This window comes from Musa acuminata, chromosome BXJ2-9, assembly GCF_036884655.1.
Source record: "Musa acuminata AAA Group cultivar baxijiao chromosome BXJ2-9, Cavendish_Baxijiao_AAA, whole genome shotgun sequence".
In the NCBI taxonomy this organism is placed as follows: Eukaryota; Viridiplantae; Streptophyta; class Magnoliopsida; order Zingiberales; family Musaceae; genus Musa; species Musa acuminata.
This window is the reverse complement of record NC_088346.1, coordinates 45,482,820-45,507,010: the sequence shown is the minus strand read 5'-3', so window position 1 is coordinate 45,507,010 and position 24,191 is coordinate 45,482,820. Positions and strand designations below refer to the sequence as shown.

The window sequence follows — 24,191 nt, the reverse complement described above, 5'->3', positions numbered from 1 at the left end:
CCCAGAACTCTGGGATCAGGCGGTTGCACCTCTCGACTGGAGAGGTGGCACCGCCTGGCAGAGCTCGAAGACTGAGCTCTGCCGATTGCTTCTCTCTGCCAGAGCTCGAAGACTGAGCTCGATGGTTGCATCACCTGGCAGAGCTCGAAGACTGAGCTTGGTGATTGCATCACCTGGCAGAGCTCGAAACTGAGCTCGGTGGTTGCATCACCTGGCAGAGTTCCAAGCTGAGCTCAGGCTGATCCACCTCTCTGCCAGAGCTCGAAGACTGAGCTTGGTGAATGCATCACCTGGCAGAGCTCGAGACTGAGCTCAGGCTGATGCACCTCTCTGCCAGAGCTCGAAGACTGAGCTCGGTGGTTGCATCGCCTGGCAGAGCTCGGAACTTGAGCTCTGGCGGTGCAACCTCTTGGCTGGGGCGGTTGCACCTCCCAGCCTTGCAGCCCTGGCGGTTGCACCTCCTGGCTGGGGCGGTTGCACCTCCTGGCTGGGGCGGTTGCACCTCCCAACCCCACAGCCCAGGCGGTTGCACCTCCTGGCTGGGGCGGTTGCACCTCCTGGTGCAATCAGGGTCCGAATGGTTCACTCCATTCGGCCCACTTTGAATCTTTTCAGGGGCCCAATTGCCCCAAGATTAAGCTAATGGGATCACCTCCCATTTTCATGCTTAATCATCATGCTAACTACGATTAACTCTAAGACAACTTCTGCAGCTTGCTCCGATGCGTCAATCGCTTCTTCCGGCGAGTTTCCTGCCAACTTCCGTCGATCAACCGATAACCCTCGGTGATCCTTCTGCGGACATCCGGCATACTCCTGGACTTTGCGACGATCCACTTGGCAAGTTCCGACGAGCTTCGCTTGGCAAGCTTCTGGACTTCTCGGATCTGTTCTCTCTGAACCTCCGACGACCGTCCGAACTTCCGTCGAACTCTCGAACTCCCAACGTGATCATGATCTTGACTCCGGCGCAACTCCTGCTGCTTGTCTTACTCTCATCGTAGTTAATCCTGCACACTTAAAACAAAACTTCGATCGAGACAATTAATCCTAAGCAATTAACCAAGTTGTCCGACATGTCATTGGTCCCTCGACGCTTCGTCCGATTCTTCGGCGCATCGTCCTCTCCTGCAGCCTATTGCCCAATCGGTCAGTTGACTCCGCAACTCCGATATCCTTGGCACAATACCCGCTCTTCTTGGCCCGATGCCCGAGTTCACGGCCCGAAGCCTTCTGTCGATACGTCGACCGATCCACCGGCCCGACGTCCAATCTTCTGACATGTTCCTTCGGCACAACATGATTTTCCTGCTTTAATTGTCTCATCCTGATCGAAGCATCCTGCGTCACTCAAAACGCAGATTAAATCATAAACATATATCAAGTAGTTTCATCATCAAAATACGAGATTCAACAATCTCCCCCTTTTTGATGATGACAACCACTTGATGACGGAGTTAACCTTAACTCCCGGAGTTTTAACAAACTCCCCCTATCAATATGCCATATTGATAGAACCTTGAATTCAAACTGAATTCAAGTCATTGCAATATTCATCATGAATACTTGCAATACGTCAACATGAACTTATGCATAAACTTATGCATCACATGTCATGTCATCAACATACTTCTCCCCCTTTGTCATCAACAAAAAGGAGAAGTACTACAATCAAGTGTTTGTGATATTGGTTCAACTCATTGCATGAAAAACATAATATCAAGTTTTATCATCATGCAAGTTTGCTAATATCAACATGAAAAATTACAATGTAAGCTTTTGATATCATAACGCAAACATTTCAAGTGTTTATCAATTGTAGCATTTCATCACATGGTAAGATATCAACGCGTAAAATTACGATACAAGCTCTTGATATCTTAACGCATGATGCAAACATGGCATAATGCAAGTTTGGCAATCATAGCATCAATTCATATATTTCTCACCCTTTGTTATCAACAAAACGGAGAACGATATAAGCAAATTTTAAACATAAGTGCTTGTAATTATTCATGTCATAACTAGGTTCATGTCATTTTCCAACAGTGAGTGATAGGATATCAATTATACAAACATCTCAAGGAAAACATGACATGGAGATAGCTTTGAAAACTTCTTCCCCTTTTTTTTTGTTATTATCTTTTTGCATGAAGGAGGAAGACTATTTGTGATACATGCTATTTGTGAGTTTACTTTGAGTTGAAGTTAGAATCGATGAGAGATTAAATCATGCTTCATTTTTACAAGGACCAAGATCTGTATGTGGAATAAATCCTTGCAAGTAAAAACACTTTCATCCATATTCATCAAATCCATTTTTCAAAAAGTATTTTTCACATGATGTGTGTATGAGAGATGTATTTGCTAGTTAATTACATATGTCAAAAATCAATGATATGAACTAAACTTGATATGACATATGCTTGTTAAGTTTGGAAGAGAGTGAACTTGATATGTTAGATTCAAGAGAATCCGAAAATGAAATTTGACTCTTTCTTCCATTCGGACAAGGTTTTGCTATAGATATTCAATTACAATCATGAAGGTAAAGCATGCTTGTTATCATGGAAGTTTTGTACATAATTTTCAACATGTAATTGTGTAAAATCATTATGCCAGTCAAGTGATTCAATCATAAAGATAAGACATACTCATCATCATGATAGTATGATAACAGGTTTACCATATACAAGCTAGCAGAAAATTTGTACATTTTAAGGCCCGCAAGCTAGCAATTTTGAGATGTTCAAGAAAGCAACTCTTGCTTCTTGATATATGCAAATTTGTCAAGTTTTGCTAGATGTGCAAGTTAGCATTTTTGCCTCTTGAGATAGGCAAGCTAGCAATCAAGTTTTTTCATCTTCTTGACTTGTACAAGCTAGCTATCTCCCCCTTTGTCATTGTCAACAAGGGAAAAACCCTTTACATCAATTTCTAAATCATGACAAAGGTAAGTAATCATTCTTATTTGTGCATCATTATAGTTTCAATGCACAAATTCATTACATTTCAAAAAATTTATGCATGATACCGAAAGATCAATCATCATCATGAGCATATCAAACATGATATTCAAGCATTCGTGATATATCATTTTGCCAGCATAATCATAGACATTCAAACGATGGTATCTAGAATTCATTACATCCTATTATGCATGATCATTAACTCCTCATTTGTATTTCATGCATTATTTCATTTCATCTCATAAGGAATATCAAGAAGAGTTATTGGATGATGAGATAAATATTTTATGAATACACAGAAAATCATAAGTGTTTCATGTATCCATATTATCACATGAAGCATATTATCATTTTTAAGATTCATAACATGAATAACGTTATTACTATTTCATCAAAATTAGTTTCGAGATTCACATAATATCATGAAATCATTAATCTCGATAAAATGGGAAAAACATTTTCTTTTTAAGTGATTCTTTTAACACATCATAAGAAAAACTCATTCATAATTCAAGTGATTTACAAGATATCATAAATGAATTTATCACTTGTATTTCACCAAAATCGAAAACTCTTAGAGATAGAAAATGATTGAAGCATTTAATCTGATTGAAGAATGATTCATATTTAAAGTGTAGCATTTGTCAGATCTGAAATCATCAAGTATAACTTTAATATTTTCATTGTAACATTAAGCAAGGTTTCATTGAACATAATTTTGAATGATTCTTATAAATGCCTAAAACTTATTTAGTTTTAATTTATGATTGACTTTATAATAGCATGCTCAAATCTTTATTTTTATGTCAAAACCATACATTATATTTAATAAACAAAGACAATGAAAAATATCAAGCCTTCCAGACAAAAGCCATGTATCGTCATTGAAAAGCAATATGAAAATCATCAAAATATACATTCTTGCTTCTCAAGCACATAAGATTAATCTCACTAGGTGTAAAATCATTAGATTTCTATCTTGCATTAACATAAGACATGCAATTTTCATTATCATTTTCAAGATTACAAGCATGATCATATTTTTGCATTTTTATTGTTAAATTATTAAAAATATAATTTTCAAGAAAATTTAAAGAAAAAGAAAAGTGCAGCATCATGTAATTTCGAAGTAAATTAGGGGGATTTCGATTACCTCATCATTGTAGGCTGTTAAGGCGTAGTTTGCCGCCTTGCTTTTGTTGACTTTCTCTTCTTCGGAGGAGCTCGATTCATCCCAATTTTTGTTCTTCTTCTTGCGTTTAAAGCAAGTAGTTCCATTCTTTTTGCTTTTTAATTTTCGTTTCATTTTAAGTTCACCATCACTTGAGCTTATGCTCGAGTGGTCTTCAAATGTTCTATGTCCCAAATCCTTCCTGTTCTTTGGAAGGTTGGTTTGTTCATCGTTGTCCTCATCACTTGAGTCATCGCTCAAGTGGCATTCATTTGTCCAGAGTTCCAAATCCTTCCTGTTCTTTGGAAGGTGGTTCTCAAGTTCTTCACGTGCATTGCACGTCATTTCATATGTGATCAATGAACCAATTAGTTCTTCAAGTGGAAAATGGTTCAAGTTTTTCGATTCTTGAATAGCAGTTACTTTTGAATCCCAAGTTTTAGAAAGTGAGCGCAAAACTTTGTTAACGAGTTCAAAATCCGAAAAGCTTTTACCAAGTGATTTTAAACCATTGACGACATCCGTAAAACGGGTGTACATGTCAACAACGGTTTCGCTTGGTTTCATATGAAAAAGCTCGAAATCAAGCAGTAGAATATTAACTTTCGAGTCTTTGACTCTACTAGTTCCCTCGTGCGTGATTTCAAGAGTGCGCCAAATATCGAAAGCCGTTTCACACGTAGAAATCCGATTGAACTCATTTTTGTCCAATGCGCAAAATAAGGCATTCATAGCCTTTGCGTTTAAAGAAAAATTCTTCTTCTCCAAAACCGACCATTCGTTCATCGGTTTGGAGGGAAGTTGAAAACCGTTTTCAATGATATTCCATAAATCCAGATTTAGAGAAATTAAGAAAACTCTCATTCGAGTTTTCCAATAAGTGTAGTCCAATCCGTTAAAGAACGGTGGACGAAAGACCGAACAGCCCTCTTGAAAAGTCATTTCTCTCGGGTGTAAATCCGAAATGAGAAATACCCCGCTCTGATACCAATTGTTAGGATCGAGAGCACTAAGAGGGGGGGGGGTGAATTAGTGCAGCGGAAATCTTACAACGATTTAAAACCAAAAGCTGCGTTTGTTCAAAAACTATTATGATGCAAAAGCAAATTCTCAGTTTGTATCTAAGTGCAGTTTGCGTCTAAGCGCAGATTACGTCTAAGCGCAGTTTTGCGTCTAAGCGCAGATTACGTCTAAATGCAGATTTACGTCTAAACGCAGATTTACGTCTAAACGCAGATTTACGTCTAAACGCAGTTTTACGTCTAAACGCAGATTTACGTCTAAACGCAGTTTTACGTCTAAACGCAGTTTTACGTCTAAACGCAGATTTACGTCTAAACGCAGTTTTACGTCTAAACGCAGATTTATGTCTTAAACGCAGTTTTACGTCTAAACGCAGTTTTACGTCTAAACGCAGATTTACGTCTAAACGCAGTTTTACGTCTAGACGCAGATTTACGTCTAAACTTTGAAACTCGTTTGTATACTCGCAGAAGGCAGTATGCAGTTGAAATCAAGACGTAAACGTGAACTGAAATCTGATGATTGAGCGAGGAAAGCCGATTTACGTCTGAATGCAGTTTTACGTCTAAATGTTGAAACTCGTTCGTAAAATCGTAGAGGACAGATTGCAGTTATTAATAGGATTAAAATGTAAGCGTAAACTGCAAGGAAGCTCGTTCGTAAAAGCGCGGAAAACAGTTCTGCAGAATCAAACGTAAACGTAAACTGTAATGTATGAAAATACGAAGTTACGTCTGAATGCAGATTTGGAAGAACAGCACTTAGAACTTGTTCGTGAAAGCGCAGAGAGCAGTAGTGATGAGGGAGGTTTGCAGTAATGATAAAGTGCTCGAAAATAAACGCAAACCAGAGATTTAGAGTGGTTCGGTCAGCCTTGACCTACTCCACTTTTGGCTTCCTCCACCGATGAGGTTGCCGACGTCAACTAGGTGCCTTCCTTCAATGGGCGAAGGCCAAACTTCCCTCTTACAATTTCTCTCCTTTTGACAGGCTTAGGAGACAACCTTTACATATGTTTTCTCTCCTCTCTTTTCAACTCAAACTTGAAGAACAGAAGGAGGAGGAAAACTAGTAGTTTTGAGCTCTAAGAACCACTGAAAAGATCAAGATTTCGGGTCAGTTCTTTTTTCAATTCAGTGCTGAATGGGTGGGGTATTTATAGGCCCCAACCCAATTCAAAATTCGAGCTCAAAACGATCAAATCGATCAAATCCCAGAACTCTGGGATCAGGCGGTTGCACCTCTCGACTGGAGAGGTGGCACCGCCTGGCAGAGCTCGAAGACTGAGCTCTGCCGATTGCTTCTCTCTGCCAGAGCTCGAAGACTGAGCTCGATGGTTGCATCACCTGGCAGAGCTCGAAGACTGAGCTTGGTGATTGCATCACCTGGCAGAGCTCGAAACTGAGCTCGGTGGTTGCATCACCTGGCAGAGTTCCAAGCTGAGCTCAGGCTGATCCACCTCTCTGCCAGAGCTCGAAGACTGAGCTTGGTGAATGCATCACCTGGCAGAGCTCGAGACTGAGCTCAGGCTGATGCACCTCTCTGCCAGAGCTCGAAGACTGAGCTCGGTGGTTGCATCGCCTGGCAGAGCTCGGAACTTGAGCTCTGGCGGTGCAACCTCTTGGCTGGGGCGGTTGCACCTCCCAGCCTTGCAGCCCTGGCGGTTGCACCTCCTGGCTGGGGCGGTTGCACCTCCCAACCCCACAGCCCAGGCGGTTGCACCTCCTGGCTGGGGCGGTTGCACCTCCCAACCCCACAGCCCAGGCGGTTGCACCTCCTGGCTGGGGCGGTTGCACCTCCTGGTGCAATCAGGGTCCGAATGGTTCACTCCATTCGGCCCACTTTGAATCTTTTCAGGGGCCCAATTGCCCCAAGATTAAGCTAATGGGATCACCTCCCATTTTCATGCTTAATCATCATGCTAACTACGATTAACTCTAAGACAACTTCTGCAGCTTGCTCCGATGCGTCAATCGCTTCTTCCGGCGAGTTTCCTGCCAACTTCCGTCGATCAACCGATAACCCTCGGTGATCCTTCTGCGGACATCCGGCATACTCCTGGACTTTGCGACGATCCACTTGGCAAGTTCCGACGAGCTTCGCTTGGCAAGCTTCTGGACTTCTCGGATCTGTTCTCTCTGAACCTCCGACGACCGTCCGAACTTCCGTCGAACTCTCGAACTCCCAACGTGATCATGATCTTGACTCCGGCGCAACTCCTGCTGCTTGTCTTACTCTCATCGTAGTTAATCCTGCACACTTAAAACAAAACTTCGATCGAGACAATTAATCCTAAGCAATTAACCAAGTTGTCCGACATGTCATTGGTCCCTCGACGCTTCGTCCGATTCTTCGGCGCATCGTCCTCTCCTGCAGCCTATTGCCCAATCGGTCAGTTGACTCCGCAACTCCGATATCCTTGGCACAATACCCGCTCTTCTTGGCCCGATGCCCGAGTTCACGGCCCGAAGCCTTCTGTCGATACGTCGACCGATCCACCGGCCCGACGTCCAATCTTCTGACATGTTCCTTCGGCACAACATGATTTTCCTGCTTTAATTGTCTCATCCTGATCGAAGCATCCTGCGTCACTCAAAACGCAGATTAAATCATAAACATATATCAAGTAGTTTCATCATCAAAATATGAGATTCAACAATACTACTCTCACCAAGCAGGCTTAAGTTCAAAGTTCTAATGGGACCCAGTGCTTTAGTGATAATATGATCGCACTTGTATTTTTAAGTCGTCCGACGCCTAAGTGCATGTCATGGCTGGAGACCCTGTGCGTGGGTCATACAGAGCTGATTCGACCTCGTTACACTAAAACTATCATAACTTTCTTAAAAAATCTCAAAATTACTATTGTGACCCTAATCGAAAAAGCTCTATCTAGCCCCATGCTTGTGACTATGAAGTAATTATGATAAATTTTGGGCTCAAAACCATCGCCTCAAAGGTTTATGATATCAGTTTTTATTGCTCAAGCACGAAAAAGAGTGTAACACGAGGAGTCCCCAAGGGATCAACGATCCTAAGAGCACTCTTGCCCTACAACACTTAGTTATGGAGTTCTAATGGGATCTGATGCTTTAGTGCTAGTATAATCGTACTCATGTTTTTGAGTCGTTTGACGCCTAAGTGTGAGTCATGGTCGGAGACCTCGTGCGTGGGTTGTGTGGGGCTAATTCGATCCCTTCATGCTGAAACTGTCATAACTTTCTTGAATGATCTCGAAATTCATATTATGACCCTAATCCGAGAAACTCTCTTCGAGCCCCATACGAGTAACTATGAAGATGTCATGACAAATTTTGGGCTTGAAAATCATCAATTTGGATGTGTATGACATCGGTTTTCATCGCTCGGACACAAATAGGTGTGCAACATATGCACTTCTCATGGGATCACCCATCCTAGTACTACTCTTGCCCAAGCAACTTAACTTCGAAGTTCTATTAGAATCCGATGCTTTAGTATTGGTATGATCGCACTTGCATTTTTGCATCGTTTGACACCTAAGTGCATGTCATGGCTAGAGACCTTGTGTGTGGATTGCGCGGGGTCGATTTGACCCTGTCATGTTGAAATCATCGTAATTTTCTCAAATGATCTCAAAATCACTATTGCAAGTCCAATTCAAAAAGCTCTTTTTGAGCCCCATGTGGCTGACGATGAAGTGGTTTGACAAATTTCAAGCCAAAAAATTATCGCCACAAAGGTTTGTGACATCGGTTTTCCTTACTCAGGATAAAAAGGTGTGCAACATGAGGACTTCCCAAGGGTTCAACCACCCTAGTATTACTCACCTAAGCACATTAACTTTGGAGTTCTGATGGGATCCAAGGCTTTAGTGTTAGTATGATCGCACCTATATTTTTTCATCGTATGGTGCCTAAATGCACGTCATGGTTGGAGACCCCATGCGTGAGTCGCACAGGGCCGATTAGACCTCGTCATACTGAAACTATCGTAACTTTCTCGAATGATCTTGGAATTGCTATTGTGACCCTAATCAGGATGGGAGGTCAATTTTTCTCCCCTCTAGCAATGATATATATGGTAGATGCACGATCTTCCTCTCCACATACATCACGTGATCAAGAAAGGGTCGGCCCTTCTTACTATCCATATGCTCGAAATTGGGGCTGGCAACTAAGGAGGAGAGGGAGAGAGGAGAATAGGTGGCAGCCAAAAAGGGGTCTAGCCTATGCCCCTTTGGTTTCCTCCTATTTATAGAGGTCTCTTATCAACTTAACCATAATGAGTCCTGCCCTATTGGGTAATGGATCTTAATCCAACTACCAAAGACTCTTGGATTAGTGAATCTCTACATAATAATCTCTCACTGGCTCTTATTGGATTTTATCTATAAGATCCAATAATTCAGGGCTTACTGGATATCCAATAAGATAGAGACTCCAACAGATATCTCATATCGAAACCTCTACTCATCGTAACATCTACCATATGTGTGTGACCCTCTAAGCCCAATATCGAGCTAGACATGAGTCATACATATCATAACTCCTTTTGACTCGGTGAATTATCATCTTTTATAATAATTCACTCAACTCATCGACTACAAATGTTCTACGCCACTACGCCACAGTTCCTAAATGATATAAGGGAATCCAATCTATTGGACCTGGCTATCATCAATTATCATGTATCTATAGCTCCTCATCTATCTAATATCTCAGAAATTGTATACTAGGCATAGTGTTGTTAGTCTCATATATCTCAATATCTCTCTCGAGTAACCTATGATCAAGATTTTTAGGGTCTGTGTTTAAAAGAGAATTAGTTTATTATCGTGACCTCATCATGTTCTGATCTCATTACATAGATCTATGGACATCATAATATATGCAACGAGCAACATAAAGTGAGAAAATACCAATAATAATAAGTAAAAAGACTAAGTTATGTATCACACGTGTCATCACTCATGTGATTGGCTTGCATGGCACCTAGGACTAGCAGTGTGGTCCATGATGAGTTTCGCCGACCTATGCATCTCATTCTAGGGATACGTCATAGAGTTCACAACTTACCTTTTGAACAGAATTTTGACTAAGTTGATAGTATATATACCATATAAGATATGGAAAGGGAAGAAGACTGATCTTAAGATTGTTAAGATTTTAGGCTGTCTTCACCACATTATGAGACATAATCCCGACAAGTTAGAATCCAAGATAGAACTATGCAAGTTCCTAGGATACCCTAACGAAACTTATGGGTATTATTTTTATCACCCCGATAACTAAAAAATCTTTGTAGCCAAGAGAGCGGTGTTCCTTAAGAATGAACACATTCTTAATAGAGATAGTGGGAGCGTGATAGAGTTGAGCGAGGTTAGAGAACCTAACTCAAGCACTGTTCTGTAACCTAAGTATGTTAAGAGCACACAAGTTCCAACTTTACGTAGGTCTGATAAAATATCTCATCCTCCTTAGAGATATGTATGACATATTAGAAAAGAGGATGTTGAAGATATTGATCATTAGACTTATGAGGAGACTATTACGAGTATAGACTCCAAGAAGTGACAAAAAGCTATGAATTCGAAGATTGATTCCATGTACTCCAATAAGGTTTGGAACCTAGTTGATGCACTTAAGGGTATCGTACCCATTGGTTGCAAGTGGATCTTCAAGAAGAAGATCGGAGAAGATGGAAAGATGGAGACCTATAAAGCAATGATAGTGGATAAGGGGTATCGTTAAAGGCAATGTATTGACTATGATGAAACCTTCTCGCATATAGTAATGTTGAAATATATCCGAATTCTCTTGGCTATTGCAGCACACTATAACTATGAAATTTGACAAATGAACGTGAAAACTATGTTCCTCATTGGCAACCTCGAGGAGGAGATTATATGATACAACATGAGAGATTCGTGTCCACGGAGAGTCCACATAAGATGTACAAATTGTTTAGATCTATCTATAGACTAAAGCAAGCTTTCTAAAGTTGGAACTTAAGATTTTGTAAGACGATTAGATCTTATGATTTCGTTAAGAATGAAGATAAGCTTTGTGTGTATAGGAAGGTAAGTGAGTACTGTCACCTTTTTGGTGTTATATGTGTATGACATCATGATCATTAAAAATGATGTAGTAATGCTTTTTATAGTAAAGGCTTGACTATCTAGACATTTCTCTGTGAATGACTTAAGGAAAGCATTATATATCTTGGGGATTCAGATATATAGAGATAGATCCAAAAGGATACTTGACTTGTCGTAGTCCAGGTATATAAATACCATTGTTAAAAGATTTGGCATGAAAAATTCCAATTGAAGTCTCAAACCGATGAGACATAGAATATCACTTTTTAGGAGTATATCTCAAAATACTCCTGAAGAAAGAACAAACATGAATAGGATACCTTATACCTCAATAATATGATTGATCATATACGCTATACTATATACTAGGCTTGATATATCGCATACTCAGTGTTACAAGTAAATATCAAGCGAATCCAGGTTTGGAATACTAGAAGACAGTAAAATATATCCTTAAGTACTTGAGAAGGACTATAAATCTTTTACTAGTATATGAAAGAAGGAACCTCAAGGTTGAGGGCTACACGGACTTGAGTTTCTAATTCGATATCGATAATAGCAAATCTAACTCAATGTATTTATTTAGCCTGAATAGAGAAGCAATATGCTAGAAGAGTTTCAAGCAAGATACTACTAGTCGTAGGTGTCGTGTAAGTCAATCACATGAGTGGTGATATATGTAATATGGCACATACTCTTTTTTTTATTTAATTAATTTTTTTCTCACTTTATGTCGCTTATTGCATGTATGGTGATGTTCATGGATCTATGCAATAGAAATCGGATCATAATGAGATCACAATAATGAGACTGATTCATCTTTAAATACAAACTCTAAATAATCTCAATCGTATGTTACTCGAGAGGGAAATCAAGATAATTGGATAAATTTATGTGCTGTATATCTATCCATATGATGGATGCAGTTGGTTGTTGGAAAATTTGAGGCACTATCACAAGCATAGTGGAAGAAAAATAAAATAAAATTTTAGATTTTTTCATAGAAAAAAAGGTTTCATCATTGTGTGAAGATTAGTATGCAAAACCCGTAAAACAAAAAACTATGTGTATATAAAATATATGTTATCTAAGGAGATTGTATATCCCTAAAATTCTGTAGGTCTATGGGAGAGGATAAAAGAGGTCAATTGTCCTCTCTAGCAATGATTCACATGGTAGGGGCTACGAAGACGCTCCTCAAATCGTTGCATAATCCTCCTTTCCACGTGCACCACGTGATAAAGAAAGGACTAGCCTTTCTTGTTGTCTACACGCCATAAATAAGGGTTGTTGGTTGAGGAGAAGAGGGGAAGACGAGTATAGAAAGTGATACATAAAAGGGTCTAGCCTATGGTCCTTTAGTTCTCTCCTATTTATAGAGGTTCACTATCAACTTAACCGTAATGGATCATACCATATTGGGTACTGGATCTCCATTTAACTATCCAAGCCTTTTGGATTAGTGGATCTCTACCAAATAATCTCTTATTGGCTCTTATTGGATCTTATCCATAGGATTCAATAATTCATAGGCTTATTGGATATCCAATAAGATAGGGGCTCTAGCGGATTTCTCATATCTGAACCTCTACTCGTCACAACACTTACCATATGTGTGTGATCCTCTAAGCCTAATGTTAAGTTGGTCGTGAGTCATACATGTCAAAACTCTTTCTAACTCAGTAAATTATTATATCAATAATAATTTACTCGACTCATCGACTATGGACGTACTAGGCCACTACACCGTAGTCCCAAGATAATATAGGGGAATCCAATCCATTGGACTTGTCTATCCTTAGTTACTATGTATCTATATTTTTTCATCCATTTATATCCCAAAGAATATATTTCGGGCATAGTGTTATTAGGTTCATACGGTTTCTACTCGAGCCTTGCTCTAATCATATTTTCCCAAAGAACACTTTCTCTCTCAATCTGAATGACCCTAGCTAAGGATTTGTTTGAGCAAGAACATATAGGATATTTCTCTCATGACACCGAGAGCGGATGATCCTCTATCGATACTCAATTACCATTGTAAGATTGGTTGTTACTCCCGATAACTGATTGTGCTAGATTTGGATCTTACAGACGTATAAGTCATAAATGTCTAAAGGGTAAGATTTTCCATCATAGATGTCTAGCATGAGAAGTCTAAAGCCCTACGAGATCGGTTATTTACTTTCTTACATGGGGATTCTAAGTATGAGTCCATTTAGTTGCTTTTCTTACTTTATTTCTTTATGAATATTCTCCAATTGTTGATCTATCTTACTAAAGTGGTCTCATATCTCGATTAAGAGGTTGGCCGATTAAGTGATTGACTCATTCAGAAATTTTTATTCTGATAGAGGGATTAGGCTTTGGGCCAATGGTGGGGAATGTACCTCTAATGGTACTTGGACCTGAGCCAAGCAAGATTCGACTACCGAACAAGAATTAGTGGTGGATCAAGAGCTAGGATTGGCAAAGCGAATGTAAATGGGGCTTAATAGGCAAGTTGGGCAAGTTGAGGAAGGTAGGGAACAACGATTTGGACTATTTTGGTTAAAACTTATATTTGTTTGATTAGGGTATGAAAGGTTTTCAAAGGAATAGCCTGATTGCGGGAGCTAGGGGAAGCGATTGGGTAAAGGTTGGGTCTTAAAAAAGCTCTCAAAATAGGTTGGGGTCCATCATGGGGTGAGGATTCGGACCAATTAACAACCTCAATTGTCTCTTATTCGGGATCGTTGAAATCAGGAGGTTCAACAAAGGAGCATTCAAGGCTATTGGACTTGGTTCGTTGAGGTTCGAGGGATTCAGATCCTTGAGATTTATTCAAGAAAGACCTTTGAGGTTTCCTTGAGATATAATGGTGAACCCTTCTTCTAACACTAATATGTTAGAGTAGATTATAGTTGTCTAAGCTAGAAACTAACCGAATCCAACCTAATTCTTCTCCAAAGTAGTTTCAAGGTGGAACTCATCGAGTTGGACATATAAACCTTATCGGAGGGCTTAGAGATTTGTTCTATGTTTGGGCATACCTACATGGTCCCTTTTATAACGAGTGCTTAGGAGGGCTATTACGTAACTAGTGTTAGAACGATTATGCTAATTTGTTATGCTAGTTCTTATGTTGTTTACACTATAATGGATGCACGAAGATCGTCCATATTTGTTTTATAATTAGTACTTATAGGATATGATTATATGAGGCTGAGATAGTAATGAAAGGCCACTTAAATGGCTCCCATGTGTCAGCTAGGTGGCTCAGCCATGTGGGAATGAGGTGTCAAAGTATATAATGATAGTGTTAGCATGTCACTTTTATCATAATAGTTTCTATCTTTAATTTTTTATATTTATTTATTTTTTTCTCATCATTGAGTGTATGTTGATATGTACAATTTATTACATATATAAATTATTTATAATTTAAATAAATTTATTTTATTAATAGATTAACTAAATAACTCTTGCATCGTCACATATATAGACACAAAGTTTTCCTCTCATGCCATCTTAATTTTAATTCTAATATTATTAACTATGAGATTTGTTATAATCAAGGTCTGTCGTACCGTATCGTACCGGTATTTCGACCCAGGCTCGGTACCAGTACGGTACAGTATACCGCTCGGTACATCTGGGTGTACCGAGCGATACACTCAGGGGTACCGAGCACTGTAGCACTGTAGCAATGCTACAGTGCTCGGTACGGTACAAGACGATCCGCGTACCGCTGGCCTGTCGGACCGATACGTACCGCCCGTACCGGACGGTACGATCCGATACGACAGACCTTGGTTATAATACATTCTTGACACATAAAAACATCATAATTTGACTAATGGTAAATATTTTCTGGTTGGTTGGCTGCTTTTTGGCATTATATTTTTAGCATAATTTGCAGATGTGGATATCGAAAGACTATATATAGTAGTTATTTTCCAAGGTGGTGTGCCTGCAGAATTATGTCCAGCAGAGTGAGAGTAGTCTGAGATATGGAGACCAGTTACAGAGAGAGAGAGACTGACCGGAAACTTCCTCTCTGCCGCTGCTGCTGCTGCCTCCAGAAAGCAGCCACCAAAAGCGTCGCCACCGCTGGTGACCAGCGTCTCTCTCTCTCTCTCTCTCTCTCTCTCTCTCTCTCTCTCTCCACATATCACTCGTCATCGGGCCCACCCAAAGACTCACCTCCCACAACTGCTTTCTTTGTCCAACAGCAGACGCCACCTCCTCATTCTCCCTCTTCCTTCTTCACTCCTCTCCTCAGCAGCAGCTCTTCTTGTTCACCGTATCTTCTTAGCTACTGCTGATATGATTTGCTTACTGAAGCTTTGCGATGCATGCACACTGTGGATCCGAAGAAATCTTCTTGTGGATTGTATGATAAATGAAGCAGCTCATAGTTGGCAATATATTTATTATCTTTGTGCTTGAATTCTCAGCACACAGTCTGGCATTGGACACGTTGAAGTAGTCTCCCACAAGAAGAAAATTCCTCGCTCTTGCCGAGCAATAAAGCTTCCGCGTACAGAGCCCCCGCCAGGCGTCCCCCATTTGGAGCCACTCCTTCCCGCCCTCTGCTTTCTCTTTAAGTAGTCGCCATTACTCCCTCCTGTCGTTCTGCCTTTTTGTGCCTTCCACCCGTCATAGAGAGGAATGGAGCAGCAGCAGCAGCGGAGGCAGCGGCAGCAGCAGAAGCAGCCGTCGCGAGTGCCATGCGCGAGGTGCGGTTCGGAGGACACCAAGTTCTGCTACTACAACAACTACAACACTTCCCAGCCGAGGCACTACTGCAGGACCTGCAAGCGCTACTGGACTCACGGCGGCACCCTCCGCAACGTCCCCGAAGGTGGCTGCTCCAAGAAGATCAAGAAGAAACCGTCGCTGCCATCGTCTTCAGCCTCGTCCAAGAAGCTTCCTCAAGCACAAGCGCCGATTATCCCCCAGATTCAGGACACTGCGGCTGGTGCGCTCGGCCACCCGACCCGAGCTCTCATGCCGACTCCATTCTTCCATTCCGGAGGAGGCGGAGCAGCCGGGTGGGAAGATCATATACTAGATGAGTCCGGTCTTCCTGTCTTCAACCCCGTACCGCCGCCGCCGCCGCCGGGATTCAATCGCCTGCAATCGCTGGATGGAATCAGCTTGCAGCAGATGGCGCAGCGGCGGCCGTTGAACTTGCCGCTGCACCAAAACTTGACGATGTTCCAACAAGAGCATCAAATGAATCCTCCCATGTTCACCCCCGCAGCTTCCTCCGTCGCTGCGACTGCGACATCCGAAGCCAGGAATCGGAACAACAGCATGTCTGCCGCCTTTCGTCCTCCTCCATCTTCGTCTTCCTCGTTCATGTAAAACGAGTTCGCCTCGCTTCAAGAAATATTTGTTAGGTTGGTAAATATTTGAGGAGTCACTATGTAGAATATTAGGATTAGGATTAGAAATTCAAGTAAAACAACAAAAGTTCTTGTCAAATTAGGTTTTATCGCTATAAATACATCATGTATCCTAAGGGAGATGGTTGAGAGAGGCTCTTTTAGAGTCTATATGAGAGGACGTCCATTGGATTCAAGGTTTCTATGAGATATTTCTTATATTTATTTTTTTCATGCGATAAAAAATTTAGTTTTTTCTATGCATGTAAATTTCTATTATTCTTTGATTATTATTATTATTATTATTTATCTGTTTGTTTCGAAATCTTCTCTCTCCCAACAAAACACACGTATGAAGCTTTCTCCGCGAGAGATGATGACATGCATGCTTCTTCTTCAGCCATCGATATTATCTTTGTGGTGTGGTGTGTTTCATGGTTTTGATGTGCACAGAAGCTGCGTTGTGTTTCATGGTTTTGGTGCGTGGAGAAGCCGCGTTTGCATGAGGATTGCAAACGTGAAAAGAAAGGATACAGTGTGACGTGGAAAATTCCATTAAGAAGAAGAAGAAGAAGAAGAAGAGGATCCACTGCATGGAAAATTGACTTCTTTCTTGTCTGTTTAGTGATACCACTTGGTGGGTTAGGTGTAAGGATGAGTGAGTATGATGTATACATATGGTATGTAATTAAAGACTAATTCAACATATATAATAGTTTCTTGTAGGAGAAGGTTGCATAAGAAATTATGTAGTGGTCAGATATGATGTGCGTGAAAAATCTTTGTCGGAAGATGTCATCATACTTTGATTATTTTAGGCGATTTGATTCTTTGTGGACATTGTGCTTCCATCATAGGAGTTCTTCAAAATATTATTTTTATGTGCATACATTGTAGAAAAGTTATATTACACATATATATATATATATATATGATGTCATTATAACTTACAATTTGATATAAAACTTTCCAATTGTTACATAAAAAAAATGATTAGACAAGCAAAATTTTGCATACAAAACTATGAAAAGTAGGTGATTGCAATTTACCCCTCCCAAGTGTTGAAATTAGTTGGATGGGTATGTGTTGGGAAAATGAGAGCAATATTGGAGAGGGATTTCAAACAAGATAATGGCATGGAAGAAGCTATGAAATTAATGGACATGAGAAGCAAGAATAAAATGTGTTGTATTTAATTCAATCCTACATAAGCTTAATCTTGAATTAATGTCTGATCATAGCTTAGTTGCAAGATCAAATTGCAGTTCCAAGTAAGGCTTTAACAGTGTGTGAGATTTTGAGATATATGCAATATATTTCATCATTTTGATGAATAAATTCGGATTACTGGTAACTCTATTGGAGGATCATTAGTGAAGGCTTCATGAAGCGTTATATCTCAATCCAAAACCATATGTAAATTTTCTAGTATCGATTAATCCCTTCTCTTTTTTTTTCTTGATTTCGGATTGGGTTTACTAAACCCAAGAACAAGCATTAGCTCTAATGAAAAGGTTAAGAAAATATGGATCAAAAAAGTGTAATCTTCGACAAAATTAGACAATATTTTTTGCAATATGACAACAAAAATGATTAAAATGGTTTGAATTGAATCTTATCAGTCCATGCCAAGTGCTAAAAGCATTGAAGAATGATGAGTTCTAACAACTGGTAGAGTAGGAAATATTATGAATAGTTTTACTTGGCCTGTGGCAAGTACTATCTTATAATGCAAAGCATGACCAACTTTTGCAGCAAGCTTGTGGTCTTCAATCATATCACATGCATGTAGGTCAGTTCATGCACTGTGTGCAATCCACTGATGGCAGATGGTACTAAAGCTCCAACTGAGGAGATGAGAAAATAATAATTGAATGTGTGAACAAAGAAGAAAAGAGACAGTGGATGGTAAATTCAAGGAAGAGGTAGCAGAAAGAGATTAAACAAGTCATAAGCTTTCATTAAAAATGTGTCAAAACAAAACTTTCACTTCTTAACTCTTTCGATCAGAAGCACAATTGTCAAAGTTATCAGCAAACAGTATCAACTCATGCAGTATCTCCTCCAAAGTATTGCTAATAAACAGTGCTCATCAGCATATCATGTGCCAAAAGTTCAATTTTTGCAGCAAGGAAAAGGATGAAATGAGACATTCTAATAATTCTTTTCTTTGCCAAACCATTCGATAGTGTTTAATCTATGGTTTGATGCTTAAAAAGCAGGAGTTTTTGAAGGATTGGTTTACTCTTTATATGATGATTTAGTCTACCACTGTTTGGTTCATCACCAATATATCAAGTGGTGAAGGAATTGATGGTAAGATCTGCAACATTGGAGTGGACTGACACATCAGAACCAGGAATTGTTTGAAACTCCAAATCTAACCATTGATTTTTTTCTTAATCTAAATAAAGTAAGAAAGAAAGAAAAAGAACTTTCCCTTGTTACTGGTAATGTTAATGTGATAGGTTTAGAAGATGGAAGATGGAATGGATTGCTTATAAATGCTGCACAAAGACATTTGGTCATTCCCTCACTGCTTCTGGAGAATCTAACTTAGCTTCTTTTTGGATGTCTCCTTGATTTTTCTGGGGAATTATATTCCATAAACCCTTGAAATTTTTCGATGTCAAATTGTAGAAAGCCTGATCACTTAACAATCATTCATATATATGATTCTGTAGCAATTCTAGAATTGGCTCTCACTGATCTACCTATCAGAATAATAGAATGAACTGCATTCCAGGAATTTTGTGGGTTCTAATATGCTCATGAAAAGGAAGAAACATGTGAATTCCTTGGATGACAGCAATTCCAATCCTCAGTTATCATGTCAAAATGAGACATAGGGATCTAAACTGAAATAACTCCAATAAATCTGACAAAATATTTGATAAGTCCAGAATGAAAAGAATCATTTCTTGGAATGTGAAGATAGAGAACATGTTTTAGCTTAATATAAAATAGAAAAGCATTGATATCAATCAAATTATTTGGTTCCCAACTGAAATAGCTTACAGATGAATGTTAAAGGCCACTTTCATTTATTTGGCTTGAGAGCAAATTAAATGTCCTCTTATAATGGTAAACTTGTATGGACATCTAAATGTTGTTACTCATGGTTAAGGCATTATAATTCTTGATTTTGGAAGTATATATTATCAATCATTTTCCTATTTCAGACAAACCAGAGCTGTACATAACTGACTCAATATCTTTAATTACAACAAATATGTGATAGCTCAACTTAAGCTTGATTTCTGTACATGAGTCAAGTTAAATGTGTTTTCAGATTTCTTTATATATATATATATATATTCATTGACTTAGGACTATTTTGACCTGTTTTTGTAAGTTGGATTGTTATTAATTGAATGACCAGAATATTAATATAATATGTCTTCTGGTTAAAACAAATCTAAGTTTTTTCTATGATTTATGGTAAAAATGCAATTTTTTTTTCTCCCATTCTGTGCATTTTTCTTTTTCTTTTTCTCTTCTCTTACGTTAAAGAACTATCCATAGAAGTCCTTAAAAACCTATATTTCAACAACATTAGGACTTAAGACTCTCTTCATCGCCTCTTTTGATTTTCCTTTTTCTTTCTGCAAAATAAATTGAATCACAACAAGGAGAATAACATATTTAAACAATTTGATTAAAATGACATTTTTTGACAGAATAATTTGAGCTCAACTTCTTCGCATGAACCTAATTTTTCCCTACAATTTGAGCTTTTACTTCACAATTAATTGGCTATCAGCTTTTGTTATATCTGCTCACAATATCTGAGACAGATTCCCGGACCATGCTGATAGCTGCAATATGATCTTCCAATGATAAGAGACTCTAATGCATCAAAAAGAATGTTCGAGGAGTGGAGCATTGCACTGCTATGTTACATGGGGAAAGTGGTTCCTGTTTCTGTTGCCATGAGTAGTGGACCTTCTTCTTCTTCTTCTTTGCCTCAAGAAAAAAGAGTTGTCCATGAAACAAATAGACAAGCAAACCAGAACAAAAGTTGATACACACGACTGCCAAATCTTTGAGACTTTACATGTAATAAGCATAAGCCATCCATTTGCCTTGAAAAGATTCTACTGACATTATCAATGAAGGTAAGGAAAGCTGCTGTAAAGAAAAGCACAAACTCTTGCTAGAATACTGCACATAGACAGTCATTGCACTTCTGAACATAATCATCAGAGCAAACCTGCCCATTCAGTCCACTATCAATATGAGCAGAGTTAATACTTGTTACAGTGAAAGAAAGGCCAAAAAGCAGGCAATAGATCACTCATAAAAGTGAAATGAAATCCCACTACAGAAAACTATATGTACCAAGTTCTTTCTGCCAACACACCAAAAAAACACACAAAAGGGAAAAAGATAAATATCTCAATTGTTAATTGGCTTCTTCAACAGCATAAATCACCTCAACTGACGAAGAAGAAGATGAAGACTTCTGACAATGCCCAAAAAACGCAAACCACTCAATAAGAAGATGGTATATGCCATGCCTGCTATGTACATACATGCAAGACCAGCTCACTCCTCCAGCTTCTTCTTCTTCCTAGTTCACTAAAAACTGATGACAATGCACGTTATTGAGCTGAAAAGATCCGAGGGTCCTCTCCCAACAAACTGAGACGTTTGCAAACCGACAGGATCTCTCCGATCGGCACTGCTCCAGTAATCAGCCCCCGCCACCACATTACAGTGAGCATGTAATATAGATATAGCGCACTGACCTTACTACCATGTATAATTCGGAAACATCGTAATGAAGAAGAAGATGCAACAACCGTGAATGAAGAGGATTGAGAGACAATACTTATCGGCCGCACTTCACCCTTAGACTAGATCAGAGGAGTGACTGATGAACCATAGTTCATGCCGTCCGGCCAACCACCGGTGCCGCCGATGACTACATTCCAGTACGTGGCTGCAGCTGGACCAAAATTATCCAACGAGTTCACTGATGGAATCTGCCAATCTGTGCAGCTGTTCATCAAATTATTGGTTTGCCCTTCCCACTTCACTTCCTTCGTCATGGCATTAAGACTCCCACCGATGCCAGAGGCTTGCAGTTCATCGAAGGGCAATATGGCCTGGTAGTCCTCCACTTGCTTGAGCTGCTTAATGCTCGACGCTAGCAGTGATGCAGATGGCAAAGATGATCCAAACAGTGGATAGTCGTCCACCGGCGACAATGGCTGAAGCTCACCGAGATGGTACTCGTTCTCACGCTGCGGATTGGATGGAAGCCCGAGTCCGGGTGCGCCGAGATGAGGCTGCAGATCGAAGGCAGTAGTGCAAGAGGGGATGTGGAGACTGTTCAGAATAATTGGCAACGTGAGGCTCATATCCGACGATGAGGACGCCGTTTGCAGAGCGTAAAGCGCAGCGGCGTCGAGGTGGGATGGAGAATGTCTCTGCACCAAGAGGGAAGGGACCGGATCAGGCGGCAGAAGAGGGCGGCGGTGCGGATGGTTCGGCGGTGCCACGGGGGCAGCCGCCGGCTTCTTGGCGCGCTTGTTCCTGCGGCACCCGCCACCTACCGGGACGTTCCGGAGGGTGCCGCCGCGCGTCCAGTATCGCTTACAGGCCTTGCAGAAGTGCCGCGGCTGCGATAGGCTGTAATTGTTGTAGTAGCAGAACTTGGTGTTCGACGAATCGCAGCGAGGGCATCTCAGGACGGCCTGCGATTGATCTTGCGCTGATGGCTTGTCCATAACCCTAGCAGCAGCACCGGAAGTAGTAGAACTAGCATGAATCATATTGTTCTTGTTGGTCTCGTTGTTGCCGCTGCTGGTGGTGGTGCCGCTGCTGCTGTTGCTGCTGGTAGCGGTGATATTATCGTCGTCGCTGTTGATTGCAGTGACCAGTAGCCTTTCACCCATCATCTGCAAAGGAAATAGAATAAAGGAGTTCTCAGATCCATGAGATGTTAAGATAGAGAGAGAGGAAAGCTAGGGGTGGAGGTCTGTGAATGATGGGACCAGAGGAAGGTTCCCTGACAACAGCTAGCCAACAAAAACAAGCATTCAGTATTATTGACTGACGGTGACAGGTACAGAGATTGATAGAGAGAAAGAGAGAGCAAGAAACCAGTGAGGGACAGATGCCACATGAGGACTAGTGGAAGGAAGGAGAAAATGGTACCAACCTACTTGTGGCCATTCCTCGATGAGATGATGCCCAACCCCCCCCCCCCTCTCTCTCTCGCTCTCTCTCTTTCTCTCTCTCACCATCTCATTCTCTCTCTATTTTATAGCATTTTCCTTCCTCCGACCGGACACAACTCCTGAGTTCCGATAGGAGAAATCAGAGTTCAAGGTAGTAGCAGCAATAAGGTTACAGAGGATATGGAGTATACAAGTAGTGGCAGCAGAGTGAGGAGGGGAGAATGAATCCCGAGGGAGGAGTAGTCGTAAGCGAGAGAAACGAGGCTGTGGAGGGGCAGGAGAAGAATCCTTGCGACTGCCACTTAGCTTTCTTTTCCTTTCTTTATCTTCCTTTTCCTCTCATTTCTTGTGTTTTCCCTGTGCTTCTCGCATCTGTTCAAAGCATCCTCCCTTCTGTGCATTGAAAGAAAGGAACTCTTACGGGAAAGCGACAACACGCAGCATGTGGGCTTGTGTGTTTAAGACTCAGAGAGAGAGAGAGAAGGGGGCGTGCCACTGCTTTAAGAGGACAGCAGATGGTCTCAGCCATGTGGACAGCGCACAGCTTGCTGCTACTAATCTATCTCCAGGGAGGTAGATGAAAAAGCAATCACGTTCGAGGGAGAGGAACAAACCAGAGGGGGATTTTTGTAGTCTCCCAATAAATCTCCTCTCCATCCCCACAATTATTCTCCTTCTTCCCTCAATCTTCAGTACTTAATCACATCGCATCGGAATCAGATTGTGCTGGTGTTGTTCTTCTTTCTTTATTCCTTGAAGATTGTGCTGTTGCGAACAGAAAGAAAGAAACACAAGTAACATCGAGTTTGGTGTTTAAGGATTGAGCATGCTGCAGTGAAAATAAGAATGAATGATGAACAAAGACATGGACTGACCGACGAGCATTGGATGCACATGGAAAGACGATAAAATAACAATAGTAGAATGAACCCAATTCACTAGATAATAGATACATCGACGACAGGAAAAGATGAAGAGAATGTTTGTGACACGTTAAGAGACAGAAAACGAGAGAGAGAGACAGAGACAGACAGACAGAGGAAGTATCCAACTTACAGTATTCGACAAAGTCGAAGATATTAGTTTCAGTTATACCTAACACTATTTTCCTTGAATGAATTCAGAATACACATTTATTGATGGAATCTTTTTTATGGTGTTATGTCTGTCAGCTAATAGAAGATGTTTCAAAATAAAAACTTACCACCTGAAGGAGCAATAGAGCTACTCGACTTGCAGCTAGCACCGTTTGCTGGCATTTCAAAATGAATCTACCTAGGGGCAAAAATGGTGATGTGACACGCCATGATAGTATCCCCCAGAGCGACACGCTACCCGAGGCTCATCATACCCTGCAGCAGCTCAGCCTCCCACGCAACCCCAGTGGCA

The 24,191-nt window shown here is 40.5% G+C and overlaps 2 protein-coding genes and 1 pseudogene across 3 annotated transcripts; 1 reads left to right on the top strand and 2 right to left on the bottom strand.

Annotated features, from left to right (window-relative positions):
- Nucleotides 1-8,920: 8,920 nt before the first annotated feature.
- LOC135624068 (5S ribosomal RNA) lies at nt 8,921-9,036 on the bottom strand (annotated as a pseudogene).
- A 6,210-nt stretch (nt 9,037-15,246) lies between these two features.
- LOC135621991 (dof zinc finger protein 1-like) lies at nt 15,247-16,878 on the top strand. Its single transcript, XM_065123614.1, has one exon. The coding sequence runs from the start codon at nt 15,896-15,898 to the stop codon at nt 16,592-16,594; it is 699 nt and encodes a 232-aa protein (XP_064979686.1). The 5' UTR covers nt 15,247-15,895; the 3' UTR covers nt 16,595-16,878.
- Nucleotides 16,879-20,810: 3,932 nt separating this feature from the next.
- Nucleotides 20,811-23,534, bottom strand: LOC135585238 (dof zinc finger protein DOF1.4-like). Of its 2 annotated transcripts, none has more exons than XM_065126777.1 (2): nt 23,417-23,534; nt 20,811-22,520 (listed from the first exon to the last, which is right to left on the bottom strand). In XM_065126777.1, the coding sequence occupies exon 2, from the start codon at nt 22,518-22,520 to the stop codon at nt 21,474-21,476; it is 1,047 nt and encodes a 348-aa protein (XP_064982849.1). In that variant the 5' UTR covers nt 23,417-23,534; the 3' UTR covers nt 20,811-21,473. The 2 variants fall into 2 exon arrangements, with proteins under 2 accessions (XP_064982849.1, XP_064982848.1); XM_065126776.1 differs by lacking the exon at nt 23,417-23,534 and adding an exon at nt 22,784-23,284.
- Nucleotides 23,535-24,191: the final 657 nt, after the last annotated feature.